This window comes from Dryas octopetala, chromosome 5 (genome assembly GCF_963921425.1).
Source record: "Dryas octopetala chromosome 5, drDryOcto1.1, whole genome shotgun sequence".
Classification (NCBI taxonomy): domain Eukaryota; kingdom Viridiplantae; phylum Streptophyta; class Magnoliopsida; order Rosales; family Rosaceae; genus Dryas; species Dryas octopetala.
The window spans coordinates 13,703,350-13,723,201 of NC_141370.1; the positions used below are offsets into that span (position 1 = coordinate 13,703,350).

The following is a 19,852-nucleotide window of genomic DNA, read 5'->3' on the forward strand; positions in this document are numbered from 1 at the left end:
TAATAAGTGCAACATTTACGTAATTGCCTCCCCGTAATTTCCTCCCAAAAGGAAACAGAGGAAGCTGACCAGCAGAGCCACTGAGATTGCGTGTTGAGCTTAGTGGAGTAGTTACCAACTTACCATCATTAATTGGCAGAGGAGCATTAGAATCCACCTCCCCAGTAAAGTCATCAAAATTAAGGGGGAGATTTTCTAGCTGAGAACATAAAACCAACCTTAAAAAATTCTCAGTTTTCTTCTTCCATGAGCTTTTGAACACATCTTAGGCCTTCGATTCAGTACTTCAAGGATGGCTTCTCTTCGCTGGGAAATGAATGACCGGCCAACGTTTTCTGCTATCACTCCTCATTTTTTTAAGGTTATTCTGGAGGACACTTTAGAAGACAGCAAACTTGTAAGCACCTCTCTCTCTCTCTCTCTCTCTCTCTCTCTCTCTCTCTCTCTCTCTCTCTCTCTCTCTCTCTCTCTCTCTCTCTCTCTCTCTCTCTCTCTCTCTCTCTCTCTCTCTCTCTCTCTCTCTCCCTCCCTCCCTCCCTCTCTCTCCCTCCCTCCCTCCCTCCCTCCCTCCCTCCCTCTCTCTCTCTCTCTCTTCTCTCTCTCTCTCTCTCTCTCTCTCTCTCTATCTACTCTATCTCTATCTCTATACCTCTTCTATATTTTCCAATGTTTATATGTGACATGAATAATGACTGTGAACATTACTTGCTGTTGGTTATGTTTAATTTGCTACATAAGCTGTACTGCATGTAAAATTTATAATTTCCAATACTAATATGTGAGTCTGTGACATGAATAATGTAGTATACTTGTATTGGACTTGGTGTATTATGTACAGTTGGTTTTGTGCAATAGTCTCAGATTTTAAACAGAGGAAAGAATGCAACTTATCATGGGGTTTGTTTCAAAAATTTTAGGCATGCCAACTTGCAGAACTCCTTGCTAAGAGCTTGAAAGTTGAAATACTAGAATTTAATTATACCTTATATTTCCTTTTAATGTTATGATACTGTTGAGATAAAACGATCGATTCATTTCTTGCCAACAAAAAAAAAAATCAGAAAATGTTCTTTTAATTTAGCATGACATCTCTGCACAGAAAATTCCTAAGAAATTTGTGGGGCAATATGGAAATGATCTATCAAATCTAGTATGTCTTAAGCTTCCAAGCGGTGCAGAATGGCATATGGAACTGAAAAAGTGCAATGGTGAAGCTTGGTTTGAGAAGGGTTGGCCAGAGTTCTCTGAGTTTTACTCCCTAGACTGCTGTCACTGGCTGGTTTTTCGATATGAAGGCAATTCCAAATTTCATGTTTGCATATTTGATAGAAGTGCCACAGAGATTGATTATCCCATCACCTCCATCAATTGCGACCGGCCTGCAGACGTTCCTCGGGAACCAACAATGCCCCAAATGGAAGCAACTGAGGATGATATTTCTGTTGAAATCTTGGAGGAATTTCCTTCATGCCCAAAAACAAGGGAGAAATCTCCATTGGAAGAAACTTCTGTTGACATCTTGGAGGACTTTCCACCATTCCCTAAAACAAAGCAGCAATCTCCATCACCATGTCCTTGGCCTCAACAAAAAAAGAGAATTCGTTCAAATAGTAGAGCAGAGAGCAACACCAACTTGCAAAAAGGGGTTCCACATCTTAAACCAGAAATGAAAAGTATGGAATACATAATTAGTTTTTTTTTTTTTACTTTATTGTGTTTCCTATCAAAAAAATTAACAAACTGCATTGTTAATTACTATTCATGAAATATCCTGTTATAATCTTTAACAGGTGAAGATGGCGGAGGCTCGTTAAATACTCAAAGATTCCCAAAACAAACACCTGAGGTTCTTGGGAGGATGCATCCATTGACTAGAAGTGAAAAAGCTAAAGCTCTTGAGAGAGTTCATGCTTTCAAATCTAAGAACCCTTCCTTCAAGGTTGTCATGCAGCCCAGTTATCTCCGTACTGCTTGTCTGGTAAACTTTCTAAGTTTCTATAGAACACCTTGCTGGTCCATAACAGCTTCTGCTAACTTGTCTTTATAGAGATCAGTGTGAAAAAGGATTAAGCAAAGCAAATATTATTCTACTCCTTCAAAATATTTCTTATTGTCTTTTCTGTTTTCCCCCTTTTTTCTAGAATGTGCCATCTGAGTTTGTGAGGAAACATCATATGAAGCAGCCTGGGAACGTAATCCTTCAGGTTCCGGATGGGAGAAGTACTTGGTCTGTTAACTTTACATATAAAAATTCAAAAGGACGATTTAGGGATGGTTGGTCTAAATTTGTAAGGGACAATAATTTGAAAGTTGGTGATGTGTGTGTTTTTATGATGATTAACAAGATTAAACGCTTATTCAAAGTTGTCTTTTCGCGCACCACGGAAGCTGCAAATTGGCCCTTTTCACCAGGTAAATCTGTGAATTTGTTCTCCATTTAATTTGTCTGCATTATAACTTACACATATATTGTTTTTTTTTTTCTATGTATTTTGGGGGAAGACAGGCTATGGCAGAGGAGCAATTGATCAGGTCAAAAAGGAGAGAAGCCCCATAAACAAAGTTGAATCTGATTGCACCATGAATTGTGAAATTGGCACCACAACTAATCAAGTCGATCCAAACGAATTTGAAGGTGAAGTTCAAGTTGAAATTGCTAAGTCCCGGAGAATGAGAAATTGAGGCTAAGGAAATCTGATTATATTTTGTTTGTTTTACCGTAGGCAAGTACAAAATGTACTCAAAGCTTGGTGGGCAGGTTACTCACACACCTTCATCTTTGAGGGTTCTTGAGGCTGCCAACAAGTTCATTCCAACCAATCCCTTCTTCAAAGTCTTTCTGGGGTCAGCTTCGAAGCTCTCAAAAGTGGTACTGTTATAATTATTGACTGCATAATTTATACGAATTTGCTTTACACATGTATATGTATACTCATAGTCTACGGTTGTTTTGATCACAAGAACATATGCAATAGAAATGGCACCAATGCGTCCTCAAGACCTCTGCACTTTTATAAGCTCTAGCTCTAAATCATCTCCATTAATATTTATCATTCTTCCTCACTATCACTCTATAGTGACTATATTCTACCATATGTATATCTATTTTATGCAGCATGTACCAGCTAGCTTTTCCAAGAGTTATCTTAAAGAGAAGAAACAAACTGCCATGCTTCAGGTCAGAGGTAGATCGTGGCCTGTGAATTTGATAGCTAATAACCAATCATTCAGAATTTCTGCTGGCTGGCCTACATTTGCTAAGGAAAATTGTTTAAGAGAAGGAGTTGTTTGCATTTTTGAGCTCATCGAGTTAAATGACATTGTACTCAAAGTTCACATTTTTAGAGGGTGATTAAGCAAAGTAATGTCATTTAGAGGGTCTCTGGTGAGCTCAAATATCACATTTTGCTTTTCTCTGTTAATTGTTAAAGGCTATAAAGATGAACCCTTTGGAGTCGTGGTAACTCACTAGTGGTTGAGGGCCTCTGAGCTTCTAATGCAATTTAGTAATGATTCATCATATTCATATCATACCAGATGAAATTGAAAAGTTTACTTATTTAAATAAGGTCATTTACACTTTACACTCCTAAAGTAGGCCATTTTTCACTTTGATATCCGATGTTCAAAACGGACACATTACAATTTTCATAAACTTTAAGTTTCACAATGAAATGTTTTGAACATTGGATACCAAAGTGAAAAGCGACTTATACTTGAAGGTTGCAAAGTGTAATTCACCCTATTTAATAACTAAACTTTTACCGTCATTGTTTGGAGTCTCACATATGTTATATTGGAATCTATTTAAGAAGAAATTATTGTGTGTGATTGTAACACCATATAATGGTATGATCAATCTATTAAAATATATAATTATTGAAGATTCATTTCATATAATCACATTGAGATATTTTCCTAAGCTATACCACGCCTATATTTTCTTTATCAGAATAATTATTCTCATTCTCTATAACAACATTAGATTACCAATTAAAGCAGACCATTTTATATTGGTAAAAAAAAAAAAAAGCAGACCATTTTATCAAAAAAAATAAAAAATAAAGGTAGACTACTTTACCATTTTATCTTAGCCTATCACTATAGAGGTTGGTTTTTTTTTTTTTTTTTTTTTTTTTTTTTTTAAATTAATCATAATTATCATTAACAAGGTCCAAAGGTTTTTATTTTTTTTAAGTAAAGCTTTATTGAAGAAACTAAGAAGGAATCCGGAACCCAAAAATACATAACACCACAACTCAAAGCAAATTTTGCAGGCCCAAAGGTTTAGTGGGAAATCAATAACTTAAAAACGAGCATTAAGAAATTAAAAGAAAAAATTAAAAAGCAATTAATTAAGTATTGGGTTGTGGGAAAATTATTGTGTTTGACAATAACACCATATGTCGATGTGATCGACCTATTAGAGTTATAATATGTGTATAATTATTAATATTTAAAATTAAAAATCTTGAAGTTATAAGACTTAATTATCGATTTACCACCCAAAATTGTAACTCATTCCCATTTTGCCACCTAAAAGATTTTTTGTCCTAAATTACCACCTGTAACTTACATATGTGTCCTATTTTATCTTGTTCTGTCAACAATTTCGTTAAAAATGATGACCTGGCAGTTAATGGTGATGTGGTGCGCTGGATGTGCGCTACGTGTCACATCTTTGCTTTTATTTTTAGATTTTTAGATTTTTTTATTTTTATAAACTTTAAAAATAGCTTCGAACTTAGAAAAATATACGAAAAATTCCTACAGACTCGTCTTGACTAGCACTAATTTACTATTATGTTAAATTACCAATTTGCCCTCTAAAAATTTCCAAAAAAAATTAGAAAGTCCAAATTTATTTCTAAAAAATTAAAATAAATTTCCCTCTATTAAATAAATTCTAGAATTTTCGTAAACTCTTGGACAAATTCTCAAAAATATTTTGAAAATTACCAAAAGCCTGTTTTAGAGAATTATTTCGAGACTTTACAGAAATTCTAGAATATTTCTAGAATTTATTTTATAGGAAAATTTATTTTCCTCTAAGACCGAGAGGTCTTTTGGGTAGCAAGTGTTCACGAGAAAGGTATTGTTATTTTTTAGAAGACTAACGGTGCAGACCTCATATTTTTTGGAGTTCGGGAGATTATCTTATAAATTTCCAAAGAGTCTAGAATATTTTAATTTTCTAAAAATAAATTTGGACTTTCTAAATTTTCTGAAAATTTTTAGTGGGAAAATTGGCATTTTGACCCCATAGTAAATTAGTACTAGTCAAGACAAGTCAGTAGGAATTTTCTGTGTATTTTTCTACGTTCGGAGCTATTTTTAATTAATTTTCAAAGTTATAAAAATAGGAAAATAAAAAAAATAAGAAAATACAAGAATAGATGTGACACGTGGTGCACATCTAGCCCGCTACATCAGCATTAATGGCCAGATAATCATTTTTAACGGAATTGTTGACGGAACAAGGTATAATGAGACACGGATGTAAGTTACAGATGGTAATCTGGGTCAAAAAAACTTTTAGGTGGCAAAGTGGGAATGAGTTACAGTTTTGGGTGATAAATCGATAATTAAGTCAAGTTATAAACCCGTCTACTCATATAATAATACATGAATTAGGTAATATCATATGCACAATTAATAACAGACTCATTCAGGTGCGGACATTCATATTTATCACCGAGTGCTCGATGTAGTGTTCGATAATTGTAAAAAAGTGCCGCCACGTTTGTTTGTTCGCATCTGATTGAATTCGCAATTAATAATACATAAATTAGGTAACATACATGTAAGTGAATCGATTTATGACCAATTAAAAAGTAATAACTATTCAAATTAAGGAAAAATTAACTTGACATCACATAAAATATGTTTTATTTTGAAATTAAAAAAAAAATTTATGTGATAAATTATAAGAGTATATGTGTCTATTATATAATTGAATTGGAATACTAAATTAATCATATAAGTAAAGTTTTTATCTTCGATTAGATAAGGTATCATTTTTGTAGTAATTAACAAGGATCCTTCTAGCAGAGAAGTACTGAACTTTGACCAAAAAAAAGCAGAGAAGTACTGAAAATACAATTAAACCCAGACATACACAAACCTTCCAAAAACTGGAGCTTTGGAGTTTGGTCCATCCATAGATTGGTGATGAAAAAGCTTTGAAACACGTGATCTCAGAGCTTTTTGAAGTTCAACAATGGCTTCTCTTCCCCATTTTTTCAAGATTATTCTGGACGACACTTCTAGGTACACCAAACTTGTAAGCACCTCTCTCTCTCTCTCTCTCTCTTTCTCTCTCTAAGTACGTATGTACCCTTCTATACGCTTGTGTGTATGTGTGGATGTGTAAAGATGCTTGCTGCAGTTATGCTATTAAGTTACTCAGATGATTGATTAATTTCTCGCCCACAAAATTAAGATTAGAAAATGTATTTTTTTTTAATTGATGATCAGCTGCATGGCATGTATACTGTTGTGTAGAGGATTCCCAAGAAATTTGTGAAGAAATATGGAGAAGATCTGTCAAACCCAGTATGCCTTATGCTTCCAAGTGGTTCAGAATGGGAAGTGGAATTGAAAAGAAGCGATGGTGAGGTTTGGTTTGAGAAGGGTTGGGCAGAGTTCTCTGAGTTTTGCTCTCTGGATTACAAAGACTTGCTAGTTTTTGGATATGAAAGGAATTCGAAATTCAAGGTATGCATATTTGATAAAAGTGCCATGGAGATTGACTATCCCGCTACAAAGGTCGATGTAGAAGAAACCCAAGACAAAGAAGATGATCATTCTGTTGAAATTCTGGAGGATTTTCCACCATGCCCAAAAACGAGGCAGAAATCTCCATTAACATGTCCTCGGCCTCAAAAGAAAACAAGAACAAGTTCAAGTAGAGAAGAGACCAACATCAACTTGCATAGTGTGGTTCCACGTCTTAATTCAGAAATGAAAAGTACGGAAATCATAATTAGTTTTTATTTTTATTTTTTGCATTATTGTGTTTTCTACCAAAACAATTAATAATATGCAGTGCTGTTAATCTCTGGTCTTTGAAATATCTCATTACTATCTTTTTCAGGGGAAGATATGCCCATAAAAAGAGGTGGAGGCATGTCTAGCACTCAAAGGTTCCTAAATCAAACACATGATCAGGTTCTTGGGAGGATGAATCCATTGACTTCAACTGATAAAGCTATGACTCTTGAGAGAGCTAATATTGCTTTCAAATCTGAAAAACCTTCTTTCAAGATTGCCCTGAAACCCTCATATATCAGAAGTTGTTTAGTAAGATTTCTATCGATACTTCCTCTCTAATAGCGCATAATTATTAATACTCTCTCACTTGAAATTTTTTCTTATTGTCTTTCCCTTTATATTTAGTGTTTGCCATCACACTTCGCCAAGAGACATCTTATTAAGCAGCCTGCTGGTAGTGTCTTCCTTCGGGTTGCAAATGGAAAAAAAACTTGGTCTGTTAAGTTCAAATATGAAAGCTTAAAAGCTCGATTCGAGTATGGTTGGAGGGCATTTGTAAGGGACAATAATTTGAAAGTTGGTAATGTGTGTGTCTTTACCTTGATTAAGGGCACTAAACTTTTATTTGAAGTTGTTTTTTTCTGCACCATGAAAGCTGCGAATTGCCTCTTGTTGCCAGGTAGTGTGATAATTTGTGAATTTATGCTCCATTATGTCTGCATATAACTTACACATATTATTGTTATTTTCTTTGTAATTTCCAGGGCATAAGAGAGGAGCAATTGATCTGGTCGAGAAAAGGAGAAGCCCCATAATTAAAGTTGAATCTGATTGCACCACAAATTGTCAAATTGGCATGTCCAGCTCTGTTGATCCTTCTCTTGCAATTGAAGGCAGTGGTGGCCTGTCTCCAAGTGAGTGAGGAATGTGTTAAGGTGTGAATTTAGTATATACACAATGACCACACTTATTCATAAGCTTTTTGATTTTCAGCTTGGGACATTGCAACAAATCAAGCCGATCCAAACAAATTCAGAGGTAAAGTTAAAGCTGAATTTGGTATGTCCACAAGAATGAGAATGAGAATGAGATTATATTTTGTTGGTTTTACTGTAGGCAAGCACAAAATGTTGAAGATTGGTCTGAGGGATCTTGAAGCTGCCAACAAGCTCGTCTTAAAGAATCCATCCTTCAGAGTCTCTTTGAGGTCCTCCCATCTGGTGCATGTGGTAGGGTCATTGACAACATATTTATACAACCTTGCTTCAAACATATATAAATACCACATCCAAGCTAATTACTTATGTATACATATATATCTATCTATGCAGTCTGTACCAAGCAGTTTTGCCAAGAGTTTCATTAAACAGCAGAAACAAACTGTGACGCTTCAGGTCAGAGATAGATCGTGGCCTGTGAATTTGATTCGTAATGTTAAGTCATTATCAGCTCAATTTTGTGGTGGCTGGTCAGCATTTTACAAGGAAAATTGTTTAAGATTTGGAGATGTTTGCATATTTGAGCTCATCCAGAGGAATGACATTGTACTGGAAGTTCACATTTTCAGACGTGGGTTAAGCAAAGTTAAAGAGGTGTGCTGAGCTCAATTGTTATTTTTTGCTATGGAAATGGACCACTTTTTGGTGTATTTAAAGAGGGTTTCTGGATACTAGAGTCATTTTATATTTTCTGTTAATTGTTATTGTTGAAATATTTCTGATCTTGTAAATCTTGAATTTATGAGATCATATACTACCCAAGTAATCTAAATCTTCCTCCATCTCAGCCTTTCCTTCTGTGCATGTCTGCTAGTGCCTTCACTTCCCCCATTGTTTCATAAGTTAAAACTCAACTGCAAAATGGTACCAACGCACAGAAAAAATCTTATAAATTTTGCTAGCGTCCCAATTTTATATAATCACTTGAGCTACAAAGTAGAAAGTATCTCTAATGTGATTTTATGTCTATGCTTCTTCTATTTTTTCTATACAAAATTTCAGGGATTAATTTAGTCACTATTATATTACTAAAATAGTAAAAACAATTTAAAACTAATATCTCTACTCTATGTGTTACTTATCTGATTTTGCCACAATCTTGTGTAAAATTTCATTGTTTGATCGTTTGATATCTTCCTTAAATACACATGAATTTAGCTATTTATTCTATCTAATTCTATCATATGCATCAAACGAGGCCTTAATAGCATGAAAGGAACTAGGAAGTAATTGAAAATGCGTTGTGAGTGCCTGAGTGGTACTTCTCTTCTTTCACCCCACTTCGCATTCTCTCATCTGTTATCTACTTATTATTATAAACCACTATTAATGCAAAGTATTAATTCAACTATTCATATATTTCTTATATATCTTCCAATTATGGTACCGCTACATGGACTGCTAGTCCCCTTATAATTGGCTGACTTCTCATTTACTGCCATGTGGCTCCTTATATAATATTCCACATAAACTAAACTGCCAAATATGTAATTTTTGGTAAATAAAAATGATGTAGAACAAATGGCAGAACGGTTAATTCAACAATTCGACTGCCAGAAGGCCAAAAAAAGTAACAAGCTTCAGCCTGGCTCAGTGTCAGAAATGGGCTCATGATATACCGATTCGAAGGGAACGACTAGACAAATCCAAGTCTTTGCCACAGGCGATGGTCGAGGGCCTATTTTGGCCAAATTCTTTCGTTTAGGGCTTCAAATAAGCAATTTAGTATTTTTAAATAAGTTTCCTAAATTGCACTTTATTTCCATTTTTATTTCCGTTGAATTTCGAACGTTTAGGGTTCTGAACGTATTTAAACAACCTTTTTGGCTGTTTGTATCATTCATTATTATCATTTTTCAATCAGAAAACTTTGAGATTTCTCTCTTTTCTCTGGTGGCCTCCAGATTCTTTCTTAGGATTAACGCTGATTTTTCCTAATCTCTTTTACTGGTGTATTACGCTGCGTCAAAAAATTAAGACGTATATCCACGTAAAAGTAACTGCCGATAGTTAATTAACTTAATTTTGTTCAAGCATTAAAAAAGAGCTTTACAGACAAGAACTAGAAGTAAAGAAAAATTAAAAGCAAGCATTGACTAATCAGAGCAGTGACTCTTCAGTTGGTAGCAATCATAACTAAGATTGGGTGTCGAGCTTTATGGAGAAGTTACCATCATTAGATAACATTAACCAACCTTCAAAAATCTACACCTCTGTTCATCTTCTAACATAAACAACCTTTAAACTTTACAGCTTCCGTGAAACTGGTGATAATTGGCAAAAGCTTTGAAACATCTTAAGGTTTTTGAAGTGCTTCAACGATGGCTTCTCTTCGCGGGGAAATTGATGGCCGGCCAATGATTTCTGCTACCACTCCTCACTTTCTTAAGATTATTCTGGAGGACACTTTAAGTGACAGCAAACTTGTAAGTGCCTCTCTCTCTATAATGTTATGTTACTGCATAACTCCATTTTCCAATGTTTATATGTGACATGAACAAAAATTGTGAACAATGCTCTCTGCAGTTTATGTTTGCTACACAATCTGTACTATATATTTGTAAAATGGTATTTTCTAGCGAGAGTTGTATTTGACTTGGTGTATTTTGTAGGGTTGGTTTTGTGCAATATGCTAATTTAATTTCTCAAATAAAAATAATGGAAGTCTCAGATTATGAACAATGGGGAAAAAAAAACTCATCATGGGGTTTTACAGTCCTTCTAGCTAATAGCTTGAAAGGTGAAACACTATAATTTAATCATAACTTGATTTTTATTATAGTTATATGCTACTGTTGAGATGAAATGATGATTCATTTCTTGCCCACAAAAAGATCAGAAAATGTTCTTTCAATTTAGTTTAACATCTCTGTGCAGAAAATTCCTAAGATGTTTGTGAGGAAATATGGAAAACATCTATCAAATCCAGTATATCTTAAGCTTCCAAGTGGGTCAGAATGGCAAGTTGAACTGAAAAAATCCGACAAGGAGGCTTGGCTTGACAAGGGTTGGCCAGAGTTCTCCGAGTTTTACTCTCTAGACTGTGGTGACTTGCTGGTTTTTGGATATAAAGGGGGTTCTAAATTCAAAGTTTGCATATTTAATAGAAGCACCACCGAGATTGATTATCCAATCACTTCCAACCATTGCGACCAGCCTGCAGACTCTAATGGGGAACCAACAATGCCCCAGATGGAAGCAACTAAAGATGATGTTTCTGTTGAAATCTTGGAGGATTTTTTACCATCCTCAAAAACAAGCAAGAAGTCTCCATTGTGTGATGATTCTGTTGAAATCTTAGAGGATTTTCATCCACCTCCGAAAAAAAGGGAGAAATCTCCATTGGCAAATCCATGTCCTCAGCCTCACAAAAAGAACAGAACAAGTTCATGTAGTAGAGCAGAGAGCAGCATCAACTTACAAAATGTGATTCCACATAATGGACCAAGAAACAGTCAATCTTGTGAAATGATGTTTGAGAAGTCAATGAACAACAAATATTCACATTGGCCTAAAACAGAAATGAAAGGTATGGAATGTATTTGCTTTGTTTTTCTGTTTTTATCTTAGTGTTTTCTGCCACAAAAATTAAGATGCAGGCATACAGCAATATTGTTTCTGTAATATCGTATAATAATTTAAACAGGGATAGATGATTTTCCAGAAAGAAAAGATGCTGGAGGTTCATCTAGCACTCAAAGATTCGTAAAACGAAGATGCAATCAGGTTCTTGGGAGGATGATTTCATTGGATACAAGTGAAAAGGCTATAGCTCTTAAGAGAGCTAATGCTTTCCAATCTGAAAACCCTTATTTCAAGGTTGCTATGCAGCCCTCCTATATCCAACAAAGTTTTTTGGTAAGCTTTCTATATTTATAACACTGTTTTTTGGTACTAAGCAAGCTTGTACATTCGTCTCTCTCAGAGCAATATCATATATATTTTCTCTTCAAAAAATATCTTATTGTTTCCCCTGCTTTCCCTTGTTTTTAGAATTTGCCACTAGATTTTGCCAAGAGACATCTTATTGAGAAGCCTGCTGGTAATGCCATCCTTGGGGTTTCCAATGGAACAACAACATGGTCTGTTAAATTCAAATATAAGAAATCAAGAGCCTTATTCCTGTCTGGTTGGGTGGCATTTGCAAGGGACAATAATTTGAAAGTTGGGGATGTGTGTGTTTTTATGTTGATTGATAAGATTAAACCTTCATTCAAAGTTGTTTTTTCGCGAACCACAGAAGCTGCAAATTGGCCCTTTTCACCAGGTAAATCTGTTCATCTGTAAATTTGTGCTCCATTTAATTTGTTGCATTATAACTTGCACATAATTTCTTTCTTTTTTCTTTGTAATTTTTGGGGGAAGACAACAAAGTTGGATCTGATTGCACCATAAATTGTGAAATTGGCACCACAACTAATCAAGTCAATCCAAATGAATTTGGCGGTGAAGTTAAAGCTGAAATGGGTAAGTCACAAGAATGAGAAATTCCCAAAATTGAGGCTAAAGAAAGCGGATTATATTTTGTTGGTTTTACTGTAGGCAAGTACAAAATGTACTCGAAGCTTGGTGGGCAGGTTACTCAAAGGGCTTCATCTTTGAGGGTTCTTGAAGCTGCCAACAAGTTCATCCCAACGAATCCCTTCTTCAAAGTCTTTCTGGGGTCAGCTTGGAAGGGCTCAAAAGTGGTACTGTTATAATCATATATTGACTGCATAATTTGCACAGCTTTTCTTCAAATATAAATACTATATTCAAGCTAATTTCTTATATACATGTATACACGTCACCTATGGTTGTTTTGATAACGAGAACATATGTAATAGACATGGCATCAATGCATCTACAAGACCTCTGCACTTTTACATACTCTAGCTCTAAATCATCTCCATTAATAATTTAATATGTCATTCTTCCTCACTATCATTCTCTACATGCAGTGACTGTATTCAACCATATGTATATCTTTTTATGCAGCATGTACCAGTTAGCTTTTCCAAGAGTTACATTAAAGAGAAGAAACAAACCGCGACACTTCAGGTGGGAGATAGATTGTGGCCTGTAAATCTGATCACTTATAGCCATAAGCAATCATTCAGATTTTGTGGTGGCTGGCCGGCATTTGCTAAGGAAAATTGTTTAAGAGAAGGAGATGTTTGCATCTTTGAGCTCATCGAGTTAAATGACATTATACTCAAAGTTCACATTTTTAGCGACCATGAATAAGCAATGTAGTGCCACTTAAAAGGGTCTCTGGAGAGCTCAAATATCACTTTTTGCTGTATGATTAAAAGAGGGGCTCTGGATGCTAGATTCGCTTTTGTTTTTTTTTTTGTTAATTGTTAAGGACTATAAAGCTGAACCCATTGGAATTTGAAGTGTTTAGGTACTCAGAAATGAGTACAAGATTATTCTCACAACTAATTACATGAGTTTATAATAGAGTTCGCTATAAAAGAGAAAGTGGTGGGCCCCATTATAGACTCATGTGATTAGTTGTAATAACAAACTTAGTACTCATTTATGAATATCCAAGTATTTTTCTTGAAATTTTATCTTTATTTCCATATTACATTAAGAAATCCTTAAAATCCAAACCCACAAAATTTAAAAGGATAATTAGGCGATGAGGGGTTCTAACCCAGTGAGAACCTGATACTCGATGCGATGACGTGGCCAAGTAAAACTATGACACCTGCTGATAACGTCATCCTTCGGGTTTCGAATGGAACAACACGGTCTGTTAAATTCAGATATGAAAAATCATGAGCCCTTTTCCAGAATGGTTGGTTGGCATTTGTGAGGGACAATGATTTGAGAGTTGGTGATGTGTGTGCTTTTATGTTGATTGACAAGATTAAACTTTTATTCGAAGTTGTCTTTTTCCGAATAACAGAGATGCAAATTGCCCCTTGTCACCTGGTAAATCTGTTGACTGTGAATTTGTGCTCCATTTAATTTGTCTGCATTATAACCTACACATATTTTGTTCTTTTCTAAGCAAATCTGGGGGAAGACAGGCCATGGCAGAGGAGAAATTGATCAAGTTTAAAAAACAGAAAAGCCCCATTAATAAAATTGAATCTGATGGCACCATGAATTGTAAAATTGGCACCACAACTCATGCAGAGTGTCCAGACGAAGACAGTGGCGATGTTAAAGTTGAAATTGGTAAGCCGTCCATGAGAATGAGAAATTTGCAAAATTGAGGCTAAGGAAATCTGATTTGTTTTGTTGGTTTTTGCTGTAGGCAAGTACAAAATGTGGAAGATTGGTGGGCAGGTTACTGAGAAAGGCCTTCATCTTTGAGGATGCTTGAAGCTGCCAACAAGTTCATTCCAACAAGCACCTGTCATAATCCTTGACTACATAATTTGTACAACTTTTCTTCAGATTAACATAAATATATACTCAAGCTAATTACTTATACACACACACACACACACATTTTGTATACATGTTGTCTTTGGTTTTGTTTTGATCACGAGAACATATTTAATAGTAATGGCATCAATGCATCTACAAGACCTCTGCAATTTTCCAAAGTCTAGCTCTAAATCATCTGCATTAATATATATAATTCATCCTCACATATATAATTCATCCTCACTATATAGTGACTATATTCTACTATGTGTATCTATTTGATGCAGCATGTACCAGCCAGTTTTTCAAAAGAGTTACATTAAAGAGAAGAAACAAACTGCGATGCTTCGGTCGGAGATATTTATCGTGGGGCCTGTGTATTTGATTGCTTATAGGCAATGATCATTCAGATTTCTGATGACTGGTCTTCATTTGCCAAGGAAAATTGTTTAAGAGAAGGGGATGTTTGTATATTTGAGCTCATCAAGTTAAATGACATTGTACTGGAAGTTTATATTTTTAGAGACGTACGTTGATTAAGCAAATTAGTGTATTATTCTCTTCTTTTTCTTTTTTTAATGTAACTGTGTTAGCAAATGATGTGCCATCTGAGACTAATGAAATTGATTACTGAGAGCATGACTAGTGCTGATAGATCCTTTAACAAAAGAGCAAGTTTTGGTTACTACTGCTGAAGGGTTTATCCCTTCATGTTCAAGCCATGATGAGGGACCTGCGAAGGTATATATTGAAATTTGGTTATGTTTTGTGTGAGAAGGCAACTAAGCATTTAGAATTAATTTTTGTTGGGTTTTTTTCTTTTTTTCTTTTTGGGATACCATGGAGTTGAACAGCAAAGCCACCGTGCAACACGATACCAACTTGCAATGGAGGAGATAGGAATGTGAAATGGTTGTTGCAAACATGTTTTAATTAGTGGCAGTACTTGGTGTGCAAAACATGTCTTTCTTTTTTTTTTGGTAGGAGGGAGGGCCAAAGGCCAAGAGAAAAAAAAAAAAAAAAACTAACTAGCTAAAAACAGAACGACTGCAAGAAAGGCCTATAAAATCTTCAAAAATAGTCTGAGCACACCAAGAAGGGGGATGGTTAAAAATTTGCAGACCCAGATCCAGAGAATGACCAAAAGTAGCAAGACTATCAGCAACATAGTTTCTTTCCCTGTAGATATGAGATAAACAGCAAGTCCAGTCCCTTTTGAGGAGATCTTGGCAGGAAGCAATCAAGGAGCCAAGAGGGTGATTTATACAATCATTATGAAGCACCAAATGGACACCACAAGCAGAATCCATCTCAACAAGAAGATGTCTATAACCACTATTCCAAGCCAAGCAAAGACCATGAAATAATCCCCATAGCTCAGCAGATAAAATCTCACCTCTACCAAGATTGGCAGCAAAACCTGAAACCCAACAACCATTGCAATCTCTAAGAACACCCCCAGCACTAATTGAACCAAGAGGCCCACTTTTACTCCCATCAACATTCAGTTTAATCCACTCAACAGGAGGAGGGGTCCAAGAAAGCATCAACTGAGAATTAATCTTTTGAGGAGCAGAAGCAAAATTAGTATTGTACCACTCAAAAGCAGCAGTCCTAATGCAAACTTCAGGCTGACCAGGGAAGGAGAAATCAGGCTCAAAAATCCTTTTATTCCTCCAAAACCAAAGTAACCAGCAACCAAAACAGAAAATCACATTCCAGGCAACCCCACCATGAGAGACTTTCTTGGAAGTCAAGTTGATCTTTAACCAATCAGAAAACTCAATGCCAGGGGAATCCAAAATATGAATGGGCATCCAAAGGCTTCTCCAAACCAAAATAGCCCTGCTGCAATCCCTAAAGACATGAGAAATGGATTCCATAGAAGCACCACAAAAACTGCAAGCAGGGATGGGGCAAAAACCTCTTTTCCACCTCTGCTCATTGACCAAAAGCTTACCTAAACAAAGCAACCACAAAAAAGTTTTAATTTTGGGAGGAACAACAAGCTTCCAGATGAAAGACCATTGCCAGTTCTCATAACCATCATCCCCAAGACCAATATGATAAGCAGACTTGACTGAGAAAATGCCATCAGAAGAACTTCCCCAAATCCATCTATCATCATAACTCTCAGAAGTGCAAAAAGGAATGGCAACAATCTTTTGAACCAAATCCTCAGGCAGAAAAATTCTAAGCTTAGGAATATCCCAACTCTGATTCATAGCAAAATCAACCACCTTAGCCTCAGAATGAACAGAGTCAAGAGGAATTAACGCGTGAACATGTAATTTTCCAAAACCAGTCCAATTATCATGCCAAAATAAAGTGTGCGTACCTGAACCAATCCTACAAAACAAACCTTTCTTAAGGAGGGAGGCCCCAGCAAGCATTCCCTTCCAAGAAGAAGAAGAAGAAGGAGCAGGCTTATGCTCATGGAGGATAGCCAAATTATTACCTTGCAAATACTTAGCTGAGACAGTTCTGGCCCACAAACCATCATCATTATGAAGGATCCTCCAACCAGGCTTAGCGAGTAAAGCAGTGTTCATCAATCTCATTCTTTTTAAACCCAGCCCACCCATAGCTTTAGGAAGACAAACTTGACTCCACTTCACTAAATGGACCTTCCGCTTAGAATCCGTAGAACCCCACAAGAATCTTTTATTCAATTTATCAATATTATCACAAATTGAAACAGGAAGCTTAACCGATTGCATAGCATAGATAGGAATAGAAGAAGAAACAGATTGAATTAAAGTAACCCTCCCAGCAAGAGATAAGTTATTAATCTTCCAAGAAGCAAGCCTTGACTGCACTTTCTCAACAATTTCCTTATAGGTGAATTTAGTAATTCTGGAGTGAATAAGAGGCACTCCTAAGTAACGACCCAAATCCTTAGTCAAGGGACTGCCACAATGAGAACTAATAGCTTTAGCGAGACCAACAGGAGTATTAGGAGAACAGAACAATCTAGACTTCTCAAAACTGATTTGTTGACCAGAGACGGAACAAAACTGATCCAAACATCTTTTAATAACATTAGCTTGCCTCATTGAAGCCTCAGAGAAAAGGATAATATCATCTGCAAAACACAAATGAGAAATAGCTGGACCATTTCTACAAACATGCACAGGCTTCCATTCCCCTTTGCCAACAGAATCCATAATGAGATGACTAAGCTTTTCAACACAAAGAACGAAAAGATAAGGTGAAAGGGGATCACCTTGTCTAATCCCTCGCTCAGGCTGAAAGGCACTAGTTAACTCACCATTAACAATTAATTGATAATCAACTTTAGCAACACAATCCATTATGAGATTTAAAAGGTTACCAGAAACACCAACCTCTAATAAAGTCTCTTGAATGAAAGACCATTTGAGCCTATCATAAGCCTTGGCAAGATCAATCTTCCAAGCTAGAAAACCTCTCTTAGCCTTGCAACTTCTGAAAGTGTGGAGGACTTCTTGAGCTGTAAAAATATTATCTGTTATCTGTCTTCCAGGGATGAAACTAACCTGGCAGGGGCTGATCCATTTTTGCATAAGAGGTCTAAGCCTACTCACCACAATCTTAGTGACCACTTTATATAAAGTATTGCATAAACTGATAGGCCTGAACTGAGAGATCAACTGAGGACCAGAAATCTTGGGGACAAGGGCAATAAGAGTATTACCAAGACCTTGAGGGATAGAACCAGTGCTAAAACAGTTATAGACCATATTGACAATATCAGGCCCAACAGTTTCCCAATGATTCTGATAAAAGCCTGCAGGAAAGCCATCAGGGCTAGGTGCCTTAAAAGCACCAATAGAAAAAAGGCTAGATTTAATTTCATCTTCAGTAACAGTCTTATTAATGCAAGACAACTCAGAACTAGGGATAAAAGGGAAATAATTAGGGAGTTGGGTATCAGAAACACTAACATCCGAATCCATAAAAAGGGTTTTAAAATGAGAGACAGCAATGTCCTGCAAATCTTTTTTATGAGTGACCCAAATACCATTAGCATTGAGCAGCCCTGCAATTTTATTCCTTCTTCTTCGGATGACAGTGGAGAGGTGAAAGAAACTAGTGTTTCTATCACCATCTTGAAGCCATTTTACTCTTGATTTTTGCCTCCAAAAAGCAGCCTCTTGATCTAAAATTGCATTATGCTCATTTTGCAATTGACTTTCCAAATTTAGGAGAAAAGAAGAAGCATTAGTACAGAGAGCCAGCTGAACTCCCCCTAACCTAGCCAAGAGCCTTTTTTTCCTGTGAAAAAGATGACCAAAGACCTCTATATTCCACTTTTTAAGATCAATAGTCACAACAGAGAGCTTGTTAAATAAGTCGAGATCATGAGCAGCCTAGACAGATTGAAGAAAGTCCTTAAAACCCTCATGCAACAACCACATGCTTTCAAAACGAAAAGGCTTATTTCTAGAATCAACATAATGACCATTATCTAAACAAATAAGGATAGGACAATGGTCAGAAGAAGTTTTGGGAAGGTGCTTGACAAAAGCTTCAGGAAAAAGCAATCTCCATGAATCATTACTCACAGCCCTATCAAGCCTCTCCCAAACAAGCCTACCAACATTATCTCTTCCCTTCCAGGTGAACGACGGACCAACAAAACCAAGATCAATACACTGCCATTTGTGAATCCAGTCTTTGAAACCACCAGCTCGAAAGTTGGGAGAACCTCCATTCTTCTCACTACTGCAAACCATTTCATTAAAATCCCCAGCCAAAAGCCAAGGGAGATTATGATTAGAAGCTATAATATCTAAAACCTGCCAAAGAAAAGCTCTCTTTCTAATGCAGGGACTACCATACACAGCTGAAAAAAGCCACATAGAACCATCAGGCCCAGAAAATGAGACAGTGAGAACTTGATCCATGCAGTGAATGACATCCACTTGAGCAACATTGGCACTCCATAATAACCAAATGCCTCCAGAGAAGCCATGAGCATCAACTACCTCAAAATTAGGGAAACCAAGACTCTTGATGACCTCTAGAGCCTTAGAACCACTAATCCTAGGCTCAAAAATAGCAGCAACATCAACTTTATTATTAGAGATTAAATCCTGAAAAGAATTCTTGAAAGAAGACCTCTTAGCCCCTCTAACATTCCAGCAAATAATATTCATCATCATTAAAAATAAGAGAGAGGTAGAAAACTAAGAGGATAAACCTCAAACAGAAGCAACACCACCCTTCTCATGATGAGAAGAGTCAATGTGCATATCACCATACTGAGCTCCAACAGCTCCATGACCAATTTCCTGAGATTCAGGGACATAAGACAAATTAGTGTCACTTATATCTACACCCTCCATAGAGCAAATCCCTTTATCAGGCCTAATATCAGGAGGTTGATGGCCAAAGACAACAATGCTCTCCTCATAGTTGGGACCAACATAAGCCTCAGTGATAATAGGATTACACACTCGAGGACCCTGCCCCAAAAAACCAGAGAAAGCAGCACTTAAGGTCTTCCTGAG

The 19,852-nt window shown here is 36.2% G+C and overlaps 3 protein-coding genes across 3 annotated transcripts; 2 read left to right on the forward strand and 1 right to left on the reverse strand.

Annotated features, from left to right (window-relative positions):
- Positions 1–292: 292 nt before the first annotated feature.
- Positions 293–3,352, forward strand: LOC147284544 (B3 domain-containing transcription factor VRN1-like). The gene is made up of 8 exons (XM_086245696.1): positions 293–397; positions 1,100–1,356; positions 1,465–1,601; positions 1,806–1,969; positions 2,142–2,412; positions 2,507–2,635; positions 2,724–2,869; positions 3,116–3,352. The coding sequence occupies exons 1-8, from the start codon at positions 293–295 to the stop codon at positions 3,350–3,352; spliced, it is 1,446 nt and encodes a 481-aa protein (XP_086101822.1).
- A 2,823-nt stretch (positions 3,353–6,175) lies between these two features.
- LOC147284545 (putative B3 domain-containing protein Os03g0621600) lies at positions 6,176–14,300 on the forward strand. The gene is given in 16 exon segments (XM_086245697.1): positions 6,176–6,283; positions 6,505–6,904; positions 7,175–7,302; positions 7,399–7,672; positions 7,758–7,907; positions 7,987–8,031; positions 8,110–8,222; positions 8,325–8,461; positions 10,303–10,417; positions 10,869–11,210; positions 11,259–11,529; positions 11,644–11,849; positions 11,985–12,258; positions 14,012–14,040; positions 14,042–14,162; positions 14,242–14,300. Coding segments are annotated over 16 exon segments (2,727 nt in total). The 5' UTR covers positions 6,176–6,220.
- A 1,085-nt stretch (positions 14,301–15,385) lies between these two features.
- On the reverse strand, positions 15,386–19,498 carry LOC147284546 (uncharacterized). Its single transcript, XM_086245699.1, has 2 exons — positions 18,794–19,498; positions 15,386–18,709 (listed from the first exon to the last, which is right to left on the reverse strand). The coding sequence occupies exons 1-2, from the start codon at positions 19,496–19,498 to the stop codon at positions 15,386–15,388; spliced, it is 4,029 nt and encodes a 1,342-aa protein (XP_086101825.1).
- Between the last annotated feature and the right edge of the window lie 354 nt (positions 19,499–19,852).

Excerpts from the sequence above, each read along its gene's own strand:
- LOC147284544 (XM_086245696.1), top strand. The coding sequence starts at position 293 with ATGGCTTCTCTTCGCTGGGAAATGAATGACCGGCCAACGTTTTCTGCT. Across the intron at positions 1,357-1,464 it reads ACAGAGATTGATTATCCCAT|TTCATGCCCAAAAACAAGGG; the intron begins CACCTCCATCAA and ends GGAGGAATTTCC. Across the intron at positions 2,636-2,723 it reads CGATCCAAACGAATTTGAAG|GCAAGTACAAAATGTACTCA; the intron begins GTGAAGTTCAAG and ends GTTTTACCGTAG.
- LOC147284546 (XM_086245699.1), bottom strand. The coding sequence starts at position 19,498 with ATGAATATTATTTGCTGGAATGTTAGAGGGGCTAAGAGGTCTTCTTTC. Across the intron at positions 18,710-18,793 it reads GTTTAGATAATGGTCATTAT|GCTGCTCATGATCTCGACTT; the intron begins GTTGATTCTAGA and ends CAATCTGTCTAG.